At 44.8% G+C, this 25644-nt stretch overlaps 1 protein-coding gene across 2 annotated transcripts; it reads right to left on the bottom strand.

Annotated features, from left to right (window-relative positions):
- Window positions 1–1512: 1512 nt before the first annotated feature.
- On the bottom strand, window positions 1513–17862 carry LOC144122058 (3-beta-hydroxysteroid sulfotransferase-like). Of its 2 annotated transcripts, XM_077655574.1 has the most exons (3): window positions 17717–17854; window positions 8405–8514; window positions 1513–2533 (listed from the first exon to the last, which is right to left on the bottom strand). In XM_077655574.1, the coding sequence occupies exon 3, from the start codon at window positions 2516–2518 to the stop codon at window positions 1556–1558; it is 963 nt and encodes a 320-aa protein (XP_077511700.1). In that variant the 5' UTR covers window positions 2519–2533; window positions 8405–8514; window positions 17717–17854; the 3' UTR covers window positions 1513–1555. The 2 variants fall into 2 exon arrangements, with proteins under 2 accessions (XP_077511700.1, XP_077511699.1); XM_077655573.1 differs by lacking the exon at window positions 8405–8514 and having other exon boundaries at window positions 17717–17862.
- Window positions 17863–25644: the final 7782 nt, after the last annotated feature.

The raw sequence follows: 25644 nt of genomic DNA, 5'->3' as shown, positions 1-25644 counted from the left end.
CTGTGTCGTTTCAAAACGCCGCTGGAGTTTCAGTGGACTCCTTCCTGGAGCTGTTGGGAGCCTACCTTATGTCTACCATCGCTTCCCATGAAGACACCCTGTACATTCAGAAGAGCGGAGTGCGCATCGGGTCCAGAGTCGCTCCAGCCCTGAGTGATCTATACCTCGCGGCCTGCGACAAAAGAATTCAGGAAGCAACCAAGGACAGACGCATCGTGAGGATGGTCCGGTACGTCGACGACTACTTGGTGCTATGCGAGCAGAAAAAAGAGGACACGGACACCCTAAAAGACAACACACTGACCACCTTTCAGAATAGCTGTCCAGGGCTCAAGTTCACATGGGAGCTTCCTGAGCACGGCGTCCTACGCTTCTTAGACATACGCCTTGAGTTCTCGCCGGGGCACCTATGTTGGACATACCAGCCTCGAGCAAAGAAGCGGTTTCTTCCTTTCAGCTCTAACCACTCTAAGACGGTCAAAAGAGGAATTGTGAGGGCAGCATTGCAATCCGCTCTAAAGAAGTCGTGTCCACACCAGATGAGCCAGGGCCTTCAGAGGCAAGTTGCTACGCTTCAGGAAGCCGGATATCCTTTGGCGTTGCTCTGCAGCATAGCAGAAGACCTCGAGCTGCCGAAGAAGCTTGGCAGGGAAAAGGAAAGTGCCCCTGAAGCATCGACTCAAAGAAAGAATTTTTCCGTTATTCCCGACGTTCATGGGCTGACCCACAATCTCAAAAAGATCGGGAAGAAGCACAACATCAAGATCATTCCCACGGCGCCAAATAAGGCGAAAAGCATGTGCGCGCGATTGAATGGGCAGAAAAACAAATCCGATTGCCAAATCGGACACAGAACGAGGTATTCTCAGTGCTTTCAGGGCATCGTTTATCGTATCCCTCTATTCTGCGGGAAGCATTACATAGGCCAAACCGGGAGATGCGTCAACGACAGAGCAAGAGAGCACGCAACAGCCATAGCAGGCAAGTCTGGCACCAACCTTGGGATACACTGCAGAGATTGCGAAACTTGCAAAAACAAACAAGCCCTGCTGACCTTCACCACGTGCAGGTAGTGAAAAAGAGCAAAGACAAGCTGACAAGAGAAATCCTGGAAGCCTGGGCCATCCGTGAATCCGGAGAGCAATGCGTCAGCACGCCATTGGTTGGCCTATCGAAAAAAGAAGTGAGATATCTTTGCCGGGATGCAAGCAGGAATTGATAAGATATCATTCGAAGCACTGGCTGGTCTCTATGTATAAATATGCGGCCTTTCCAATAAACGTTCAGTTGTCAGTGCAGCATCGTCCTCGTCTGTGTGTTTCTTCGATGTCTTCGTTTACTTTCCGCTGCCATTTATTCGTTCGATTGTGTATTGAGTTTGAAATATTTCTCGGTCTTCCGGACGTCTATAAAGGGAGCTAGATTCTTTCACGAGAAAACGTTCCTATGCAGACAACGTCCGAGTAGAGGTCGCCGCCTACGACGGAGAAGAGATCTTCGGGTGCAGAAATATATATTTTTTTGCGTCACTGTCTTTATTGCCACTGCATTATGATCACTGGCACCCATTAGAAGCAGCTTGCAAGGTTTCTGCTCTAATCTCTTTCCACAAGTTCATGAAAGACGATGATTTTTCGGCCTCACGGATTCTCAACTCGATTCGCTGCAGAAGTTCCGGCGTGAAGTATTCTTTCCATCCTCCAACCTTAGCTGTTCTTACAAGCGCGTATCGGTTCTTGTCTCCTTCGTAACCTTCTTTGCAGCGTATCTTGTTTCGCGAAATCACTTCATCCCAGTGAGGACTAGCATTTTCAGAAAGGTTGATGACCACCACGCTTCTCATGTACTCGGGCTTAGATCGTTCCAGGAGTTGCTCGAGGAGCTTTTCGTCCTCTTCCAATGCATTGCCGTATCTCTCCCCCAAGAACCGTGCCAACCTCAATATCCCCTCGCGAGTGTCCTTCTTTAGTTCCTCGTACGTAATGAAGAAGACATTAGGCTCTTCTCGCAGTGCGTACCCAGAGGCCACGTGTTCGAAGTAGTCACCATAACCGAAGTTTCCGTTCACAAACACGTCCACAAACTCTTCGAAAGTCCCGTCCTGGAAGTCGAAAGTACTAAGGTTGCTCGCCATCTTGTAGAAGGAGACACACACATCCCAGGGATTTCGGGCGACGTAGACGTACTTGCCTTCTTCGGTCAACATGTCTTTTTTCAATGGAAGGTGCGTCGTAAAGGTTCTCAAAGGCAGAGTCGATTTCCAGTCCTTGATATTCATGTACTCTAGAAAGCGCCACTCTCTGGAAAGTTCTTCATGCGTCGTGACTGGTTCTCCCTCTCTCAGGATAAGCTGCGTAATGTACAGCACCCAGTGAGTTCCACTCTTCGGAAAGGTGGACTGCACAACGTCGCCGCTTCTCGCTCGGAACTTGAGGTTTTCTCGCAAGATTTCTGGGTCTATGCTTAAACACCTTGGTACCCCATCTATAATTTGGTGCTTGGGCTTCCGACGCTGCATGCTTTAGAGGTGCTTCTGAAAAGATAAAAAAAGAAGTAGAGCTAGAATTACCTCGAACCTCTAAAGCTCCGCATGGTAGGAAGTATGCATTAAGGAACAGTCGTAGCCGACAGTAAACAAGCACGTTCATTTCTAAACCGATCAATGCACATCCTACATATTCAAAGAAATGAAAAAGATTGTCAAATCTTTACCATCTGCAAGAACTTATAGGTTTTTAGATAGCCACTTCCGTGCAGTGTCCTCCGTTCTTGCGTAGACTGAGCAGTCTTTCAGGCAAACAGCTTGTAAAATCAGCATTATTGATTCGGACAACTACGATTTCGTTTCCTTTCACTCAAGAGGAAAATGTCTTAATTTGTGCGAGTAACACGTAGGAAATTTTTGAGCCCGGCAAAATTAGTTTTTCTGCTGCTAACCATGCAGCCGTATACATTTTAGTTCTGACAAACGTCATTTACTGCTACGCCTGATAGAGGTATAGATTTCGAGCGCATAATTCAGAGCGCGCGTAGAATTTTCGCCTTTTTATTTTGTATTTTGATACACTGTAAACCCCAATAGCGGTTTTTACAGGGGTGGGCGCACTTCAAAAAATACACAACTTCGACATAAAACAGTTATAGAACAGTAAGCAGTTGCACAATGAAAAGGACGGGTCTAGTTAAAGCAAGCCAAGAACAAACAAATTCGAGGTAATCAGTTATACAGAACAAAGTATATATCACCAACATTTCGACAATGTTTAGTCATTTTTGCGGCAATATACTCAGCTCGGCAAGCTCCAAAAATTTGAGGACTGTCGGCTGCATTACAATCCAAGTATTAAGGGCATTCCATTCGCGCACTGCTCGCGGAAAAAAAGGAAAAATAAAATGTATTATTGCAACAAAAAAAAATTCTTTAAGTGTAAGAGGATGTTTGCGGCGGGTGATTCTGGAGTGGCTTATATTGACGAAGTCTTCAAATTTAAGGTTAAATGAACTGTGCAGAAGTAAGTATAGGAATTTCAAGCGGTGCAGTTTCGATCGGATAGATAAAGGCTGAAGTCCTGTGCGATGCAAAAGTTCAGTAGGTCAATCTGTGCGTCTGTACTGGTTGAAAGGCACTGTAGCGAAAACTAGGAATCAAGATAAAGCACGCGAGCTCTGTTTTCCGTGCATTGTATCCATTCTTGCTCTGCTCTTTTGAGGCCGTGGCAGCGCATTACCTTCCACTCAAGTTTCAAACCCCATATGATTGTGTACCATACTTCTAAGTTTGCTGGAACCCGCCTACTGCGACAGCCCACCTAACACTATGGCCGCTGTAGGCGGGTCGCATCACTTACGTGTTAGGTAACCACCGCATCGCGCCGCTCTGCAGCCAAGTCGTTTGAACTTGCGGCCCACACACCGCACGCATAATAAGGCATTCTCATTGTGCTCAGTTACAGCACCTGCCGCCGCACACAGGGAAGACGGCGATTGCGTTACACGCTGCAGGGAAAAGCAGCTGCACAGGTAGTCACGGCGCCAAACTGTTGTAGGTGCCGTGTAATCCAAGCGTTTGCTCATTGAAAATACTTTGGTGCTAAGCGACACTCAGGTGCGAAGTTCCGCCCACGGCCGCATCAAAGCGAATCATGCCTGGTCCTGCAAAGGACGCAGGATTGCTCAGACGTGGCGCAAAGCTTGTCGCTCTTCCTGAGGAGCGTCTTTTCTAGAGGGCGCAGTGCCTCTGGGTGTCGTAATGAGATGCTCGTTTTCTTCTCTCTGATGCGAGTTTGAAGCTGTATTGCGATCCTCCATTTAATAGTAACATAGATGGGCATGGCCCTCAGTACTGCAATACTACGTGATCCTCGAGCAGTGTGGCAACATCGCTATGCCTTTTTCCGTCCGTGCTGGCGCCACTATCCTTCCAGTGATTCGTGTCGTTAGAGCGATGGAATGTCGCTCGATGGGCGGTGGTAGCCTCTTCAACGACCCAGAGAAAATGTTGAGTCGAAGCACTAAAACGTACCGTCATCTGAAGTTTTTGTTACATGCCATTCGCGTCAAGACACTGTTGGCCTTGCCATTTCCAGTATTTTTGTCTTTCACAATGGCGGCGTCAGTTTCAGCTATATATAGCCGGTAGGCCTTTGAAATGGGCACGCTGCTTAGCCTGTCACTTCGGAGTAATGCGGTGAAGCCAACTGAACAAATTCAGGCTTAGCGGCGGCACTCGCCTGGCCTGCTTCGCGATCGAATGTGTTCAGGAAAACAACCGTAGTTTTATTTTAATGAGTGATTATTGTATTTATATTTATAGTGTGTTTGTAACAGGACTAGACATCGTATGGTAAAGGCAGTGGGCTGCTCCTAAGCGACGCGCGCAGTGGCTTCAATACGAAGCAGGTTACACCTAGCAACGCCTAGCGAGCGCTGCGCTTCCAGGACCCCGCGGGCGGCACATTCCTGTAATAAGCGTGCCACAAGCGTGAGTGCAATCTATTACAGATTCTAGGTTACGGGTAAGCTAATGTGCTGCCATTTCTTACATATCGAATTATGGATATACCCAACTATATCGCGATGGCCGCCGAATACGATATATTCAGGTTCGACTGTAAATCGCGCGCCCCGACGGACGTGATGCTGGCAAAACCTAGCTAATAAAGGCTGAGGCTTTCAAGAACAAGGACATTGACAGAATCCAATAGGGGCCTAGGATTAGGGCTGTACCCACCGGCCTGAGCGCCTGAATAAAGTTTGCATGCATTCACTGATTCATTTTATCCCTCAGGGAGCGCCATCGTGTCCATCCGTTTTTCTCTCCCTTATGTTTTTCTTTTAACCTTTTTCTTTTTCTCTACCCAGATTCTTCTTTTCTATTCCTATTCTTCTATCTCTCTCCCTCTTCTTTCCCTAATTCTCTTCTCCTCTTCTACATTCTCCCCTTCTTTCTTCTCCTCTCTTTTCCTCAGCTTCGCTATGCTGTTGGCTTGGCTTGCGTTGGCCTGATACATTCGCTTGGGATCGAAGCCAAGCTTAAAATGTGTGAACGACATTGACAACTACAGCGGGGTGAGAAGGAGGCAAACATTCATGACTGACAGAAATGTTTGCCTGGTAGCCTATAGATGAGGTTGGAAAGCGATTAAACGAAATACATGCACACCAAAATCTGGTGCATTCCCATACACGTGCAGGATTTACACATGATTATTGTCAGTTTAGTGCCCTGAAGAGAATGAACAAGACTTTACTTGACGCCGAAGCTGCATCACGCCAAGAACCAAGTACATGCACCGAACAGAGGGTATTGTACTGTTGGAGACCGAAAGAAGTTTGAAAAGTGCTGAATGTTGGAGGTTTCAAAACGGCTCTCTCTCATGCCGACGCCGCGATTTTACAGAATTACAGTACTACTGCTGTCACAGTAAAAAGCAATGCAACATTGCCAAATGGTCTTTGCACAAATCTGAAGCCGAAGCCCAGCTATTGCTTGAAGACAAGAGGCACTGATGCACTGCTGCAAACTCTCAAAGCGTCTATAGAGTGCCACATGTGCTGGGGGAGGAGCAATGGAACGATGTAAGGCTGTCTGGATGGAGCCCAGATGATTCAGATACACGCAAGAAGTATGGGACCTTTGTCAGAATAGCCCACCCTTGACATGGAGTATAAATGTATAGAGTATAAAGTACATATACATAGAGCATAAAGTTATATGACAAACTTATAAAGTCCAAAAGGAGGACAAACACGCCCATAATGAAGCACAATGGGTACAAAATACATATGAAGTACGTAATACGAGGACTATGGATCCGTCTAATGGTTTCTCGGCTGACATTTTCGAATGCGGTACTCTGATTCAAATCCGTTGTGCTACAAAGACAATATATTAACCAGAAAAGGTTGGTAGATTAGCCCCAGGGGCTCATAAAAACATAAAAAAATAGGATCAGTTTAGTGTAATATCGGTTGGTGGTTCTTTGAAGCACGGGAAGCACAGAACAGAATACCGCTTGAGACGAGAATAAGCAAAATAGATGAAGAGAAATTGGTAGTCAAATTTATCGGGTACATGTATGCAGGAAAAACGGTGCTGCAGGTTGAAGGAGAAAGGTAAAAACCTACGACAGGTCACACAGGCATCAACAGGAAAAAGGAAGTTATCACGCACGTTAATAAGAAAATCCTCGAAACCGTGACAACAAGCTGGGGCCAAAAAATGTAAAGAGGAAAAATCGCTAGGACATCGAACTACATTATTTTCTGGCAATGCGGTAGAAGTGTAGTTGTTGGAGCCTTTGCTGGAAGTGACGTGAGTTATAATCTGCTGACGTCGGTTCCCTCCAGCCAGTGGGAACTATTCGCTCTAGTGATGTCAGTTCTATGCTGACAAAGGGCGAATTGTATGACAAATTTTACCCCATGAGACTTCTGACACTATCGCAATAAAATATCATCGTATGAAAAGAGAGCGGGAAGGCCAACATAAGGAAGTAAGCGCTATTTGATAATTCAAGTCGAAAGGCCTCTTTTTCGATGGTCGGTTAGGTTGCCTTAAAACTAGTCAATATACAAGTAAGCATGAACAAGGAGACTATATTTGGCTAGCCTGCGAGAGCAGCATAAAAACATTAAACGGGCTCTCGTACACTGTAAATATACATATGCAGATATAAATGAGAGCATGGTGAACAACCTCCCTCAAGCTCTGTTTGTTTGGGGTAGTGGACGCAATATTAACGCATCACCAGTGGAGAGGAGTACGATAAGGCTATAGTACCGGTGGTGTAAAACGATATATAGAAAAAAAATTGCGAGTTACTACAGAAATCGAAACAATATAGCTTAGAACATAGGAATATATTTACTTAGAATACAAAAGAACCCGATATGATAAACCAAGACAAAATTATAAAATGAATATTTTAGCCAACATATTCTCCAGGTGGCGCTCGGGACAGCACTGATTCAAATTGGGTGTCATTAACATTATTCTATTCAAAAGGAGGTGAAACAAAAAATAAAAAAATTTCCGAAACCGTCACTGAAATTAGGATAATACAATTCACAATGGAAGAATACAACATCGAATGGCAAAGAACGAAAGTCGGAAGGGAAGCTTTGAAGAGTAGGAAATAAACAAAGCTGGCACTGTATTCCCTTGGCAACAGGGCTCACGTCAACGGCCTGGTTCAAAGGGGATCGTCAGAAATAGTAACGCGTGTTTCAAAAAATATTCACAAAGAAAGATCCTAAAGATCGCAAATAAAGTTTGTACAGGTTGTAAAGGAAGCATGCAGAGCTGCTGTCATCATTAACAAATGTAGACATTTATTACATTAAGAGATTGAGCTACTGCTGTACAACTTGCTAATCCTTCCTGAACTCACCTACGCCCATTGGGCATGGGGTACAACAGCCAAAACAAACATAAGCAATTACTATTATTACAAAATGATGTAATGGGAGCAATAGCTAACGCAACATATGATACCTACAGAACTTTTTAACAGCTGAGGAGTTATCAAGGTCGCTCAGTATTATACTTACCCGCTTACTGTATCGTACTGCACAGCTGTAAAAGCAACAATCATTCCTACCACAGTACCTCCACGTTGAAGAAAGCCGTTCTAGCATATAGCACACGTCATCCAGATGCGTGGTGCATACCACCGCACAACTATGCCCTTCAATCATTAACTTATAATCTTCCAGTTCTGCTCAACAGTTATGCTCATGAGTTTGTTGATATTACCAGGCTGCCCAAAAAATCTGAAAAATATGTTCTTTTCATGCCAATAATGTAACTAGTGAGCGAACATCTTGCAAGCAGTGTGCTGCTTTTCTTTATGTTCGTGTGAACTTGCTAGTGCCTTTTCTTGCAAAACTCATTTGTGCTTTTTTGTGATAATGACTATTCAAATAGCGTCTATGCTGCAGTCATGAGTGGGGCAGTCGTCTCGTTTAGGGGCTGGCAGCAGTAACTTTTTGCAGCTTCTCCATCTTTGTACACTGCACAAAGAAACATAAAATTCGATTTGATTTGATTAGAAATGCACCCCTCTGTCCTCTACCGTCGCTTCTCACGGCCGTCACAATGTGTGCAGTAAAGTTTTTTTTGCTCGTCTTTTTTGTTTTGGGCGGCTAGATATATGTGACTTTCCATTGAGAAGGAAGAGCTGCGCACCGTCTAGCCCAGCTGGATGCAGCTGGTCTGTCAAGGCGTTTTAATAAGTTACACTCAGGAAGGTGACGATCGAATAAAGCCACATAGAGCTATTTCAAGGAAGACCCGCAGCATCAGAAGTAAGCATATTTTGCCATGAATTTGGGGCAGCAGCTGTTGAACAGATGGAAGTAAAATAAAATGCATAGTATTGGTAAAATGCATGGTATTGTTCCTTGATTTACAGCGCCATACCTGTGTTTCGAAATATGTTGCCCTCATTACGTGCTAAGACGTCCACGAACAACAATAATTCTTGACTTCGATGTATACCGTGAAAGACTGCTTCAAATATTTAGCAATACAGTTAGGCCTTCGAGTACAGAAAACTATTTGACGATAGGGAACACTACTTTATTTATTTACTTTGTGGACACCAGAAATTCGCCTATAGGGGTATGACATGAAGAAAAGGGTATTTCGTAGGAAGCTTTTGTGTATTGTAAAAGGCGTCAACTTTGGGTCGACTCCTTGGCACGCAGGTTTCAGCAAAAACAGATAGCCTCATGATGCGCGCTGTTATATATTAATAGTGGATTATCAAGTTAACGAAACCCCTGTAGTATTATAGCCGCAGCTCGGAGGTTCAGTTTGTAAAAAAACAGGTGTTCTGTACTCAACTTTTATTGTAGGTATTTTCCTACGATCCCAGTGTGACGTCCTCCCAAAATAGACCGTTTTGAACATAGGCTTACAAGTTGGCAGAATTACTCTGTATAGTTTGCACACCGAGCTGCAAACGCTTATTAGGCAAGTTTCCTGGACATTTAAAGCGCGTTCAGAATCACCACACTGAAAAATTATTAAGGTGAAAGCTTTACAGGCTCTGTCGGCGGTTTCGTGTCATCACAACGTGTCTGTCGTCATTGTGGGGAACTAGAAAGACAGAACGTCTAAAAAGTTGATATAATCGAAGAAGGACGATGTGAGGATGCGGGGCAAAAATATTTGGTGACGATCGGACGAATAGTTAATTAATTAAAGCCGAAAATGTCAAAAAGTGCCCGTGGCAAGGGAAAAAGTGGCGCGAAATTTGAAACGCCGAAAGTGTAGTACCACGTAACCAGGAAGTGTGGGCGTTGCCAACGCGCAGCGCCAAGTTCGGAAGTTTGGAACGAAGCGTGGTGGGAATTAGAATAATTGCACAAATTCTCAAACAAATAGGATCAATATAGACAAATATGTGCAAATAGAGGAAGATAGGAGCATATAGAGGCGACGAGTGCCGAGGAGGCGTCAGTGCTTTCGCATTACTCCAATACGGGTTACCGTAGTGATCTCGATTTCTTTCTCTTTCACAGTAATATTGTTTCCTCAAGATTGGTTTGTGCAAACGGCGTCGACGTCACAGGATGCCGCAAACCACAACTCCCGCTTTCAGCCATTGGCCAGTAAGGATGTTATTCAATTTGATCAAGACAATCTATCTTCCAGGCATGTGGGCGTTGTTGCATATCTCCTTGTAGTGCGTCACGAACGAACGTCGTAATAACTGATCATAAGAAACGAAAAGGCGGAGTAAGAATATAAATCTCAGTCGACACCTTGACGCTACAGTGAGGAAAGCGATAAGCAGAATACAAAAAGGGGGACAGGAAACAGGTGCCGTGGTGAATTTAATTCTGGAATGACTTCTACGAAGTTGGGTTAATTAATGTGCGCTGGCATCACTCACAACATGGGTGTCTTTTGAAGTCAAGACTTAAATTGAGTCGAAGCCAAAGCAGATGTAAAGCAGCTTTGGTGTCAATTTAACTCCTTAGCAGTGCTGTCCGCTTTTGTCACAATGCCGGTTGGTGCGTGGAGGTGGGTGCTCATCAGGGCACCACCTCAACCTTCCAGGACCTGCACCCAACAGAAGCCCACGAAGCGGCGGAACGAAAAACCGAGCACGAAATCGAATTGAAAGACGCAATGGGAAAGCAAGAAATGAAAAAGGGTCATATACAACCGGTATTGCTACAGCACATTTTCGCACCACATGGCAGGATCACTGGTGGATTTTATTTTCCGGGCCGCCGCGGTGGCTTAATGATTGTGCTCCTTGGGTGCTGACCAGAGAGACGCGGGTTCGTGCCCGGTCTCGGACGTTGCATCTCGATAGAGGCGAAATGTTAGAGGCCCGTGTGGACGTTAAGTGGACGCTATGGAACCCCAGGTGGTCGAAAATATCCGTAGGCCTCCACTACGGTGTATCTCATAACCTGAGTCGCCGTTAAACCCCATAAAATCAAACCAGCCGGTGGATTTTTCGTTGCAGATTGGATGTGAATTGAATTGGATGAGTATTTGCATCCGAAGTGCATAAGAATATGAGAGAGAGAGAAAAAAACAAAAACTTTCCACTGCTTCTAGAGCTGTTGGGAGTCTTCATGGGGGGTATTCCTAGTTTAGAAGTTCTGCGGCGGCAGCTTGAACTCGTCCGCCCAGTGGAAGCTTATTCCCGGGTTCTCAGCAAGACAAAGCTGCTTTCCACTGCTCACTTTCAAGTTCTTTTCCAAAATTCTTGCTGGACGACTGGCTGCTGAGGTAGATGAACCACTAATTAACTACGACAAAGGTGGCCATGCAGGATTCCAGATTTTAAGGTATGCTTCCTTTCTCTATTAGTGCAGAGGCAGCCTCCGTATGTAATAACGGCTGTTTCCTGTCGTCGTGCAACTGTAAAATTAGAGTGCGAACATGTCGCCGTCGGGCAACGTTGCATTAAAGTAATGGGGACGCTTTAAACTAGAAAATACAGCTTAGAAAAGCTCCCTTTAAAGTTTTGTGCGATTTCATACAAATTCCCACTTTCATCACTCCTACGCATTACGAGCAAAACTGCCTTCATTGGCGGAGAAATGTCTGTTCCATTTATCACCCCTTTAAACTTGCTAATAGCACCCGCTCACCGGACTCATTGCCTCTGTCTCCTGTTTTCCTTATGTTTGCCATTTTCAAGTTCATTTAGCAATAAATACTTCGGTCCCACGTGACACTATCAGTGTGCGAACAGGCAAGGATGATTATGACACTTAAGCTCTTCAAAACCTGGACTCCCTAGAGGCCAGACTGTAGCCGCAGGCATTTTATTTATTTATTTCAGCATACTGTAAGCCTAGTTAGGCTCTTACAGGAGTGGGCAAAATAATGGGAAATTTATACAAAACAATAGAATATCCAGTATAACAAACACAAGATACAAAACATGTCCACTGCAGTAGGATAGACCATAGCATATACGCTGATAACAAATATACAGAGCGTTAGTAGACCAGCGACTGCCAAAGGCACATGCGCATTGCCATACACGTTCATTTCGATGCAACTAAAACACTGGAAAAAACAGCGAAACCACGAAGAGATGCAATCTCGTCAACATGATAGTCAAAAGGCACAACTAAGAATAATATTAAACTGAACACTGGCGGTGAATAGCTAGAGACATCGCAGATATTTTTTTTATATTTGTAAATTCTGTTTTTCAAAGAATGGCTCTAAGTTTTCCAAAAAGATATCGTGAGTGACGTCGTGCATGAATTCGTGAGGCAGATTATTCCATTCTTCATTGGGTAACGGGAAAAAGGAGAATTTATATCTGTTGCATCCAGAGATGGGCATCCTCACGAGGGCTCGCCCCCGTGAGGGCATCCTCACCCTCACCTCATGAGGATTTCCCTCGGTGAGGTGAGGGTGAGGGAGGATGGGCGCGTGAAAATTCGTGAGGACGATGGTGAGGGAGGAAAGACATGGTGAGGTGAGGGCGAGGGAGGGCAATATACACTGTCTGGGGGAGAGAGTGGCGGCCCGCACCGTACTCTGGGCTAACTTTTTTTGTCTGTGCAACCCATTATAAGTGCCCGTTTTAAAACGCTCTTTCTTAGGGTGAAGGTTTTCGGGGGAGACGTAGTTTCTGCAGTCTGGAGGTACACGAGGTGAACACTAAACGCAGGGAGCCGCACGCCTTCTCCATCGTCGCGATGCAATACACCGCTGTCAATGCTGTGCCGAATAAAGCGGTCTTTTAACTCAAAAATCTTTTTATCTAGAAACTCTAAAGTCTCAGGTGAAGCACCCTTCATAGTGCGCTAACAAGAGAGAACTGGGCCGGCCGTGCGGGTGGCTGCCGGTCCGGCGGGAACCATGGTGCCGCAGTCAACTTTTTCATTATCAGTCCCGAGTCTGTTAAATGATCAGAGTGTGCAGTAAAACGTGTAAACATTAAGCCTTGTAAGGTTGTGGAATTCCCAAGTTTTAGGTCTTCTTTGCCGGAACGAACTCCAATTTCAGCTAAGTGGCGATTCACATATATGGCTGCAGCGCAAAAAGTGCGTCTACGAAATTCTACTGTGAAAGAAAAGCCAGTTGGCAGCGTTGGTGTGGAATTTTTTCATTCACACTGTGAGTAGTTCATTATAGTCGTAACTTCTTTCTATTTTTCGAAAAGCGGTGCCGCAATGTGGTTGGCAGAGCCAACCAGTATAGTCTTACCATGGAAATAAAGCAGCAGCTCAACAAACTGGGTCTGAATCATCGCTCGCTCCACATTGCATTGCACGCCGTGCCAAAAAAGAAATAAGTTGTACTGCTCCTCAAATAACTGGAACATCTTGGCTTATTTCTGTCCCTGGTTAGGCGTGTGTCCACGTAATGGCGTTACTGATTGTATGAACCATATTTCTCGATGGCATGGTAGGGAATTGACACTCATCGTTTGGGTAAACGTAGACATGCAAGCAAAAAAATCATGGGCATGTTAGCCTGGGGTTAACCACGAATTATCATGCGCAAGCACCATCAGATCTGGTTTTTTATGGTTTATCTTGACTTTCTATGCTTTTGCTTGAGCTCAACTGGCTTACTTTTGTTGATATACAATATTATGCAAGTTTGCATGATATTGCATCATTTTAGGCATGTACTGCAGTAGAGTTGGCCATTGTTTACATTCACAGATCTCTGGGAGGCCTGATTCCGCTCCTGGACAGAGGTGCTACGCGCTACTGCACTGCGATGGCAGGTGCTGCCATCGGTGGGGCTTGTGAGACCCATGTTGACCTTGAGGAATCTCCCGACTAATCATTAAATTGAACTGCCACGGTGGGCAGCTTGCTCCCAATCCAGTGGGCAGCTTGTGATGACGTCATGACGTCGCGTGACCAAGGTGACCCACGTGGTAGAAGCAGGCTTCGGACAGCCAGACAACCGCTTTTAGACGGAGTGGAAGCGCTAGGGCACTACAATGGCAACCACAGGAATTGTTTACTCCAGACTCTGAGGGATAGTGATTAGCATTATTCAACCCAAATGCGGCATTTTAGCGACCCGTTTGATTTTCAAGAGGCCTGTATGATGGTTTATTTTAAGCAGCAGCATCAGGGGCTCACTGCAGCGGAAAATCGGTATAGCACTGGGGCAAGACACTAAAGAAATAATAAAACTTCATAGCTGAGGGAGCGAGATCTGAACCAGCGGTGGCGCTAAAATATCAGTTCCGCTGGCCGCTGCTTCAGACAACTACGCCATCGCCACAGCTTTTTTTAAGCATGGTATTTATTACATTGAAAATATTGTCACGGAGTTCTCACGGAGAGACGCTTCAACAGCTGGAGTCGGCAAGAGGAGACGGTAATGGCGGCCGATCCGCGATAGCACGATCGCAACCTCATCGTCTTCGCGGACAGCTTGCGCCACCTGGCAACACTAGGTGGCAATATATTCTTTATACATTAACTAAATTATTGACAAACGTTTTAGGAAAGTACACGAAACACATCGCAAAAAAATGAGCCGACGCTGAGGAAGCGATCGAATCCCTGCCGCCAGCTAGACAATAACATAACTAGTAAATTTATGCTGCCCGAAATTTGAAATCGTATGCCACCATCAAAAACACTCTTTGACAAACAATTGAGCCACAACGTTCATATGGAGATTCGTACAGTCAGGAAATTGGGGGTGTCTAGGCCCCTGGTTGCAAGCCCTGCCGCTAGCTAGGCAGGAAGTCTATGTTGTACAAAACGCTGTATCGTATGACACCGCCCAGAACGTTCTGCGGCGAACGGTTGGCCCACAAATTTTACACAAATGCCGGGACCAAGTGGCCTGACTTTGATGCCTGCCAAACAGGGATATATATGCATATTGCTCACAGCGCAACAAAGACGGCACGAAAGTTTAGTTCTTAGTTGTACGGGCGTGCGAATGTTCGGGAATTTCGAAAACCGAATCGAATATCCTCGTATTGATTATTCGAAACTAATCGAATATGTGCTCAAATTTTCGAATACTTTTCGAATAATGGCGCGAAGTTCGAACAAGGCCAACGGTACTTTTCTTTCATGAATTTTTCAAAAACAGGGACCATACACGCCGCATTGCCACGCTGCCGCCTTCGGTATGCACGGGATGGAAGATTCAGCTCCACGGTGTGGTCAATTCGCATGGCCTCAGAGATTGTTCTACGCAGCAGGGCCCAGGCAGGTTCAGCAAACCCAGCCTTAATGTCCGACATCGGAGGCCAAGCCTAATACGTAAGCCCTCTTCCATCCCATGCACTCAGATGTTGCGCTAGTTTATTAGCTTCCGTTATCAAGAGCAAAAGCTACTTTTTCTATATGCAAACATATCAATGATAAAGTTAATACACTTACTTTGTTGGACGAACCCCCAGATTCAGATCAGTGTTGCCTCTTTTAAAAGATACAGCTATAACTGCGAAGGCAGCGCGTCGCTGCTCCTCACGATGGCTCATTGAATATTCGCAGAAGTAGCGAATATTCGTCAAAATATTCGTATTCGATTAGGTTCTCTCATTATTCAATTCGTATGCGACTCGGTTTTCAGCCAAACTATCCGGATTAGATTTGGTAGCAACATAACAATATATTCGATTGGGTCGCAATAGCACGGTAGTGCTATTCGCACACCCCTATTGAGTTGTGGTCCTCGGGCATCACGCTGCCGCCTGTTACTAATTGATTCCGTTAAATAACCACCTCGGTTACCATTGCAACCAGTGGGTTACGGTTTGCATTATAACGCATAACGCTGAGACCCGAGGCGCGAGAAGCAGAGCTCAAAGCTCTAAAAGACACAGCAAGGTAAGGCTGAGCACGTCAAGAAGGAGTGTCACTCCGGTTTCAAGATGGTGGGAGATTAGAAGCAGTGAAATTCAGGAGACCCAGTGCTGTGACAATATCATCGGGTAATGGCAATTAAGCGAACTACAAAATTTCCTTGCTCTGAGTCTATTCTGTGCTTAGCACGTATCGTAATTTCGTGGCAAGCGCTACTGCGATGTTTTTTAAATACTCTTGGCGTACATTAGTTTTTGTACCCACACACAAAAACGCTCTGACTCATTTTAGCATCGCATAGAGATGATAATGAACTGTTATAAGGGCAGGGCACATGAATACATTCAGTGCGTGCGAAAACGAGAGACAGAGTGATATTTTGGGACTCCATTCGTAACTGTCTTGGGTTTTTCTCACGTATTAGCTCAAACAACCCACATACACGCACACACACACAGCAATATAAGCATTTAGCTTCTCGTCCAATAGTGCCTTGAGGGCTTGTCTTGTATGTTTATTACTCATTAATATCGCCAGAGGTTGCCGACTACAAAAGTTAACTCGAGTTTTCAAACGAATGTTAGTGAGGGTGAGGGTGAGGGAGGGACGACGATGTGAAGGTGTGGGTGATGGAGGGCCATGGATTCAAAAGTTAGGGTGAGGGAGGAAAAGCGAAAATGAGGGCATTTGCCCACCTCTGGTCGCATCGCACTGGCAGGGGTCTGATGGACTTTTCATAGTTTAATCGCTTTGAACGATGACAAGGCGCCTTAATGTACTGATTTTTATCAATTCTTGTACGATCGTTGTAAAGAAGTAAAAGAAGCTTCATCGAAGCTACGCATCGCCGAGAAGCACGGGTAGGGATACGCGCTTTAGCTCGCAGGGAAGATACGCTGTAATTGCGTGAGTAGCAGGAATAAATAAACCGAAGGGCCTTATTTTGAATTTTTTCTAGTGTTTTTCTCAGGTATGATTGATGAGGGCTCCAAATGACACTGCCGTACTCAAGGATGGGCCTTATGAGGGTATTATAATCTGTTAGCTTTGCATGAGGAGGAGCTGCCGACAGTTTTCTACGGAGAAAGCTGAGCTGTTTGAATACTTTTGCACACGTGTTGGTTATATGAGTGTTCCAGCTCACCTTGTGGGTAAATGTAACGTCTAAATATTTCACCGTATCTACCCTCATTATGTTAGATCTTGATAAATTGTAAGAATATACAAGAGGCATTTTTTTATGGGTAAAAGAGATGCAGGACTTATTGCTCATATTACTTTCCATTCTCCATGTTTCGCACCACCTGGCAATGTTATTTACCGAAGAATTTAATTTTAACTGGTCGTCCGGTGTATGTAACGTAATGTACAGAACGCAGTCGTCAGCGAAGAGCTTTATTGTTATTCCAGGTTCAGCGCATGCATGGATATCGTTGATATATATTAGGAAAAAAATAGGTCCTAAGACGGATCGCTGTGGGACCTCGGAGAAAACGTTCAGTCGTTCGGAGTGTGCATTGTTCGTTTCAACATATTGCGTGCGACCTGTTAGGAAAAATTTTATCCAGGTTATTACTTTTGAGTTCATTCCAATAGTACGGAGCTTGCCGATTAATTTAGAATGTAGGACATTGTCAAATGCTTTCCTAAAGTCGATCAGAATGGCATCTGCTTGAAGCTGGGAATTGATCACTTGTGTAAAATCATTTCTTATTTCTAGTGGCTGAGTGATTGTTATCAGTCCTTTTCTGAAGACGTGTTGTCTGCTGTAAATTATTTTCTTCCAAATACGTTGACACGGATTTGTTGAATATATGCTAGAGAGAGGGACAGCCATGTTGCACATGTGTGAATTTTACCCGTTTTTAGCAAAGATAACAATAAATTGTAAGGACATCTCTTAAACAAGATAGAAATATGCGCTCACCAGTGCTTTAGTACGGAATAAGTTGATCAGAATGTCTTCTCACTTTTCCTCCGCTGACGTTGTAGACAGCCCGAGAGATGCCGTTATATGGGCCAAACTGTGCCCTCTTGGACCTGTTATCATTGTTATGACCGCACTAAGCAATAGGCCATGAAATCTTATCTCGTGACGCAGAAGCTCTTCGTTTTGTTTGTCACGTTTTTCTAGTGACTGCGCTCTTGAACTTCGACCTCACAAAAACACATATCTCCGCTCAGAAACCTTTATCGGGGCGTTTCCTTCTCTTCTGTCAACTTTCAAGAGCTCAAGTGCTGAACAGAGCGCATGCGCCGTCGTCTCTTGTTTTTGTCCCCCTCTAATCAATTTCAGTCCCAGACAATGCCGCCGCAGAAATTCGATAACCAAGCAGCGCACATGGCTCTTGCTGAACAATGGAAACCCAGTGGCACCAATCTTTCCATTTATGACTCCGTCATAAGTGCATAGAAGAAAACACATAAAACGCTGTCGCTAAATGTAATTTTTTTCATACCTGTACATTGTGCCTAGAATTGTATAACTAGACAAATGACATCATGTGGTTTATTTTATTTCGTTCTCTCTGTACAATTTTTATATTTGCTTGATTCTGTAAAATGAAAACGTACATATTGTTACAAAATAACTATGTCGTCACTGTATGCCCTGAAGAAGGCGACTTAAGCCCAATGAAGTGAACTTGCTTCGCTTTTTATTCGAGCCCCCTCCTTACTTTTGACAGAAGTAAACTGAATTTCAATTGTATTTGAATTTATATTTGTCTCTTGAAGGCGCACAGGTGTTTGCGATGGAAAAATTATAATTCATAGCAATTCTCTATAAAGAAACAACTAATTCAATATGAACTAATTGAAATGACGAAAGCTGCAATGACAGAACTTGGATGAGCTAATTCTGTATATGGCACACAGATTAGGTGCCCGGCCTTATAATCGCCTTGATTCACGCCTCACCGCCGTCTACACGCTGAATAGCTTTCTTATCCCCCGCTCAAGATCATGTCTTGCTTAGGTGACGGCAGAGCCTAGGGCCACGTGACTGGCTTCTGGAGAGGCGGAATGACTAAAAAAGAGGACCTGGAGATTCCGCTTGGCAGAATGTTTTGTACAAATACAATGTACAAATCATTCCCGCTCGACGTGGTGCCACGCGGAAGTTAGGAACACTTTTGATCCAATTTCTGTTTTTTATGTTCTCTCATTTTGGTTGCTGTTAAGTGGTGGGTACCTTTGGAAACACCAATAATATTTGATGGCATTGGGGCTTCTTCCGTTTGTCCGAGACCTTTCTTCAGCTTTTCTGCATGCTGGTAGGCATTCATTGCTTTGCTTTCTTACATTCAGACTACCCCAGGGATCAGGAAAACACAGTTAGAGCTGTAGAGGAAGCAATAACACCTTTACGTTTAATTTAGGCCCATTGAAACATTCCAACTTCGCGTTTGCCCGGCATGTAGCCTACTACAAGAATAATTCATTCTGAAATACTCGCGCGCAAAATTGTTTGCCTCTACAAATGATAGCGCCATTAACCCACTATAGCCAGTAAAAATTAGTTTTAACCTAGGACTGCAGGCTGATTGAGTTTCACAGTTATGAGAAAAAAGAAAACTGGCGTCCAGAGTTTCGCGCCGTTTGGAAGACCTTCTCGTTCACCAAAGTTAACTTCGCAATTTTTTTTCTTGGCTTAGAAGGCCCAATTGTGGTCACCTTTGAACTCAGTTGTAATGCACATTTGTTCGGCCATAGCGCGTAAATGTCAAATTAAAGATCAATTTACAAGCAAGCGCGCACTGGGTAAGAAAATGTCGTGTTTTGTAGCGCGGTCGCCTACGTATATCAGCTGTAGTGGACTTGTGCGTAGCGCTAATTTAGTACCGAGCAAACTTAGTGCATGGTGTCGTGTACACACATTAACCATTAACGCGAACAAAACGAATGCTGTTTTCTTGGAAAATAAATAGTCTACGCGTAATATTACCGACGACATATTTATTGGAAGCTCACTTGTCGTTGTCACCTTCCCAGTTAATGCCTTGGCGTCATCTCTGTGGAATGTTTAACCTGAAATAATCATTACGAAAAGCCTAGCGGTAAAGTTTCAGGCGTCGTGAGTGCGCTTCCAGAAGTACACTCTTTTCCCCGCCCCTTCGGGTGGTTACTAGGATATGGACCTCCTTCACCCCGCGACTTCACGAAGATGCGGTGGCGCTGATGTTAGCAGCGGCTTTCGCATGGTAGGCAAAACAGGTTCCGCTTGCCCGTGCCTACCGCAGCTGCCGCAGCTACCGGCGGCTGCTTCAAGCCTGTGCACTGCAGAAGCAGCATGTATTAACCAGCTGCGTCACTGCTGGATCCGCGTAGTAGCATAAAAAATATTAAATTAACCTCGATAGGTTTCTCGCGCATAAATGCCGCATTCGGAAACTGGCTAACAGGCATTGGGCCACGGTAGTAAAGCGCGAAGTGTGGGAGTCAATAGGCACTGCCACACAATGCACTTAATAGCATGCAAGTTACTGCGTTTATTCACCTGAACTTCAGGATAGTAGGCTGATAATTTCTCAAGGAAAAAAAAAGACATATGCAGCTGCACACGTACTTATCACCTTGAGCCGGAGTGCACTGGACGCCGACAGGTTCACTCGCCCCCAAGGAATGCGTTTTTTTGTTAATAGCACACCATGTTTTAATGGCGCGTTTTATGACATTTAATATTTACTTAAAACTGTTTCTTGATATGACGACCTAATTATTTCATTCGAGTAGAAAGGAGTCTGGTAAGTTGTGTCAATCTTGCGCGGTCGCGTTGGTGTGCTTAGAATAGCGTACCTTCAGTGTGCTAAACGCCATATGCTTTTGCATTGCATCATGCATGTGTCATGTTTCATGAGGTAGTACATGACTGCGAAGCTTGTTTGGAAAGAAGCAGCCGCAGGCGTGCTACTAACAGACACATGGCGAGATTGAGAGGGGACGCGGCAATGAAAAGTGTTTTCGTTATTCATGCATGCGATATGTAAGTAAACTTGGTGCAAATATGAAATTCCTACGCTATTTTCAGTAATTCCTTTTATTTATAGCTATACCTGGTGCAGTTCTGGGTAATTATAATTAACACCGTCGTCAAGTACCCCCCAAGGTCTCAAATAATTGAGTAGATAGTGCGCAGTTTTTTTATGCCAGCATGTACATAAAGCCCTGTTCTGTACGATGACGCGATTAGTTCTTTTTCTATATGATCAGTACTTATGCATGCATAGTTACATGAAAACGTTTCTTACAAGAAATAACTAACACAGTACTGCACGTGTAGGGAAAAAAATCGAGAGGATTTATTACGCTCCTCAACGTCTCAGGAATAGTTTGCGACAAATGGAATCATTTCATTTTCATGCGAATTACGAAGGTGAGTGATCCAGTCGCAGAAAATGTGAGAGGTCAGAAAACGAACCTTAAGGTTTATTCCCTCGTTTATGGCATCTTCGCTTTCGCTTTGGTCAAAGAAATGCGGCACTGAAATCAAAGAAATTGCCTCACAATTTTTGACGAGCACACTTCTAAAAAGCGTAATTTATAAATTTGTACTCAATATTTTGCTATAATGTTTCGTCACGAAACTAGACTTCAGGGCTAGGAAAGAAAATAATTCTAGAAATCAAAAATTTTCACCAAATCGACCAGCTTAACAAGAGGACAAGTCGGCCTGGCTGGTGCGTGGTCATGCGGCTAAAAACAGCGCTAAGCGAGACAGGAGATCAGGGACACGACGCTGTCCCCACTTTTCGCACAGCGCGACACGTACGTATGTCACCAGACTATGAGCGCATGTCTGCTCCGACGAAACAAGGCCAGCGCTTCCCCTCACTATTTTCTAGTGCAGAGTGCAAAACTAGCGCAGTGACACTAGTGCATAGTGTCAAAACTTGTTTTACTCAATGCCTAGCGCATAAATAAACGGCAGGAACGCTTTCTACATGTTTACTACTAACCATGTATACAATACAGTGGCAAACTATTTCAGGCCGCACGTGGCCAACGCGAGCTCGTGTACTTCAACAAATTACTAAGTTCGAAGCATCGACCATTGCCATGATTCGCAGAAACTGGAAACGCGCCTACAAGCCTTGAAAACCCGCGCTCAACACCTATCCGCGACGCCACTCCCCGAACTTTTGCCTACCACGAGCTCGCTAGCGACTGCAGCGCCACCTCGTTTGTTTACAAACATGCAGGAGGTCTATAGGTTCCATGCGCCGCAGTTTGTCGCGCCAGTGGCGCCATCTGGTTAACAGCGGCGGCGAAAGGCGGACGCAGCCAACGCAGCTCTCAGAGTTCAGTTTGCAGTGAGCGAGGCGAGCGATGAGGTGTTTCGTCTGATAGCCAAAACGAACTTCGCTAATTATGGGTGCGCGACCTACTGCTGTGTTTACCAATGTCATAACAGCTATAAAAAATTGGCGGTGGTTTAGCTCTGGTTAAACCTGGAGTGACGCGATAGCTACAGCTGGCCGAGTGGGACTTGGTCAGTTGAATTGCAAAGTCGGTCTTTCGCCGCTCTGTTTCGCTGGGCGTTCCTTCTTCATATCCGTCCCACTTGACAGGGCGCATTCGCACTGCCGTGGTAGCTCGGTTTCGCCGACGCGCTGCGTCGCCGGCAGCAGCAGCTTCTCCAAACCACGTGACTAACCATGTGACAGCGTGGCAGCACAGCCACGGCGCCGCCAAGCTGAAGGCTCGAAATGCTGCCGTAATTTAGCTATCGCTACAAAACGCTGCAGCCAAGGTAGCGAATATATTTTGAAGCTTTCCTTAGAGATCGTGCATGCTTGCTCATGCACAGAGGTTATACTGGAGGAGTACATTGTGGAGCTTAATTCACGAGTGTCAAATTGGAAGGGGTTTACACTGACTGAGGTGCTTTGAACATGCCACCACTGGTAGGAGTCAGGAGCTGCTTTATGTCTTTTTGTCGAGGGAATCCATCCGCTCAGTGAGCCACAGAAAATGGTCTCCAGTGAAGTTCTTTGAGCTAGCATATGAAGTTTCAGTCTTTGTTTTTTTGTGCTCATCCCTGGTTCAGCGCGTCAATTTTGTTTCTAGTTTTTTTTTCGTGCGTGTGTGTATGCTGCTGGTGCGACGTCGTACTTCTGAGCATGCTTATATCTTTTCGCATTGTTTCACCTAAGATTTTGTTTATGTATTTGTATCATTGATTGCCTACAGTGGTTTAAAATGTTGTACATTTATTGGTTGCATTCCGGAGATCTAAAATCCTGTTTTGGGTGAATAAAAATTAAAAAGAAAGGTAGACAGTGGATCAAATTTCTGTAAATATATTTCTTTGATTTTATAACATCGCTCAACCTTTAATTTCTTGAGTTAATTTTAACTATACTGCAGTTTACCGTCCCAATGCAAATCAGACTATAAGAGGCGTCATGATGGAAGGTTTCAGATAATTTCGGCCACCTGGGGTTCTTTAACGTGCACTGACGTCACACAATACTTGGGCCTCTAGCATTTCGCCTCCTTCGAAATGCGGCCGCCGCAACCGGCATCGAACCCGAGTCATTTGGGTAAGCTGCTGAGCACCATAACCACTGAGCCACGGCGGCAGCCTTTCTAGAGTAATGTTTAACGAAAGAAAAATACGACCAACCTAATTCATTTATATGGTGCCTTCATGAAATTCCTAAAATTTTTGGAATATACTCAGCAAAAAGCTCATCGTCTTTTTTTATGCTTAGAGCTGTGCTTTTTTGAGGAGAGTACACAAAGAAAACCAGCGCCAATCCTGCAGGATATAAAGAACATTATCATGTGATAAGTGCAGTAAGTTTGCGTTTTTCACAATTCTAATCGACCATTCACATAGTGGATGTAAGCTACACAGCCGAATTCATTATTTGGATGAATCAGACACTTGGTTCTCAAAGTGTAAAGACACTCAATTAATCTCAATAAGTTGAACTGCGCTGCCGGATGTTGCAGTGCCGTCGGGACTGCAACACAATCACGGTTGCTCGGAATCGGTGATCAGCCCAACCTGAAAGCATTTGAAACGAAATCCAGCAGCGGTGGCGTCAAGGCTTTCAATGCGTTGAAATCCGCACAGAAGCAGGCGTTGTCTCGGAATGGCATCGCGGTCAGGGCGCGTCTGCTATGCGGCCAGGCTGACGCGAACACGCTGGGCACGGGGGAAGACACCAGTCTTGAGGGGGGCGCGCGCTCTCCCCTCGAGACAGAACGTGAATGAGCATCCGGTTAACGTGGTGAGTGCCACGAGGCGGCGCCGGCGATGGGGTCGCTGCAAGCGCCACCATACCAGAGCACGGCGACCATAACAACCTCTTTCTCACACCAAAAATAGCATCGCCGAGTCGAGGGAATCACTTCAGGGTCAATATTACTGAACTACCTTGACTGCAAACAAATGCTTAACGTACTATGTATACCACCTGAACCTTTGACGCGCAACCTGAACCCCCTTTTCTAAGCAACTCCATGTTTTTACATTAAATTTTTTTCAGTGTTCTTCTTCAACTATACTTTATGAAAAAAAAAAAACTGATGTCATTTTATCGAGCTTCTATCCAATTTATCGAAAACCAGAAAAAAAAGTGAGCCGACGCTGAGGCAGCGATCGAATATCGATGCGTTAAGATATCTGCTTTAAGTCGCCGGGTCCAACTCTTGCTGCAAGCTAGACTCTTACTTAAGAAGTAAGTTTATGTTTAAAGAAACGCGAAATCGCATTCCAACACCACGAACACACTGCGACAAGCGTTTGAGCCGCAATAAACATATGACGGTTCGGAAAGACGGGGACATGGGGGTACATAGTCGCCGGAACCAACCCCTGCCGCTAGCTAGGTTATAACTTAAATATAAGTTTATTCTGCCCGAAGCGCTCAACCCTATGAAACCATCTGGCATACCTGCAGCACACGGTGGGCCCACGAATTTTGCACGAAGGTAAGCACTAAGTGGCAGAACTTGTACACCTGCGAGACACGAATATGTAAGTAGTTTTCGTTAAGCGACAGATTAATAAAAGTATTATTCTCCCATTGATTGTCGCGACAAATAAATAAAGAGAAACATTCCCCTGTGCACCTTGCTTTCGGTGACTGTTGGCTTTCTTAATACGTTTGTCAAACGAGCCCTTCATTTCATTTGACTTGTCTGCTGATAGCTTAACGAGGGTCTATGTTCTGGAAGTCTTGATGCCATAGGTAGCGTAAGAGGGTTCTCGCACAGTTTCCACCCTCGCCGTTATATGACGTTACAGGTCACACTCACGGTATTACATGACGTGCTATATCTACCGCTATCGACGGGGGTGGCGCTGGTGAACACTCTCAAGGTTCGCTTAGACGCAAAACATAGATACCCACCAAAGCAGCAGATTTGATAGCCGTCACCGCAGCTCAGTTCAAGAGCACCGGACGCGATATTCGGAGGTCGTGGGTTCCGATCCCATCGGCGGCATTATTGTGTCTTCTGCTGGTTTATATGTAATTTTTTTAAGCGATAGGTTAATCTAAGTATTATTGTCCCACTGTAAACACAACACATCAAAAAAATTAAACGTTCCCCTAAGCGCCTTCGTTTCGGAGACGGTTGGCTCCCTTCATAAGTTTGCCCTGAGGATAAAAGTGTTCATTAATATGAGGCTTAAAATATCTGTGCGGTTCGTAGCGACGACCTTTACGCCCACAAACCGTGCATTCCGAGGACCTTCAGACGGCCATTATGACCGAACCCTTTGTCGCATGAGGTTCCGGATGGCATCAAACGATTTATCGTGTCGTGATGCACATATTTGTAGAATTTATTAAGTGATACAACGAGAGAGTATACCGGATATAACGAAGGTGGCTGCAA

The sequence above is a fragment of the Amblyomma americanum genome, chromosome 2 (genome assembly GCF_052857255.1).
Source record: "Amblyomma americanum isolate KBUSLIRL-KWMA chromosome 2, ASM5285725v1, whole genome shotgun sequence".
Classification (NCBI taxonomy): Eukaryota; Metazoa; Arthropoda; class Arachnida; order Ixodida; family Ixodidae; genus Amblyomma; species Amblyomma americanum.
This window is presented reverse-complemented; position numbering and strand designations above follow the sequence as displayed.

Bases quoted from the DNA above. Each gene is read 5' to 3' on its own strand.
- LOC144122058 (XM_077655573.1), bottom strand. From the start codon at position 2,518: ATGCAGCGTCGGAAGCCCAAGCACCAAATTATAGATGGGGTACCAAGG.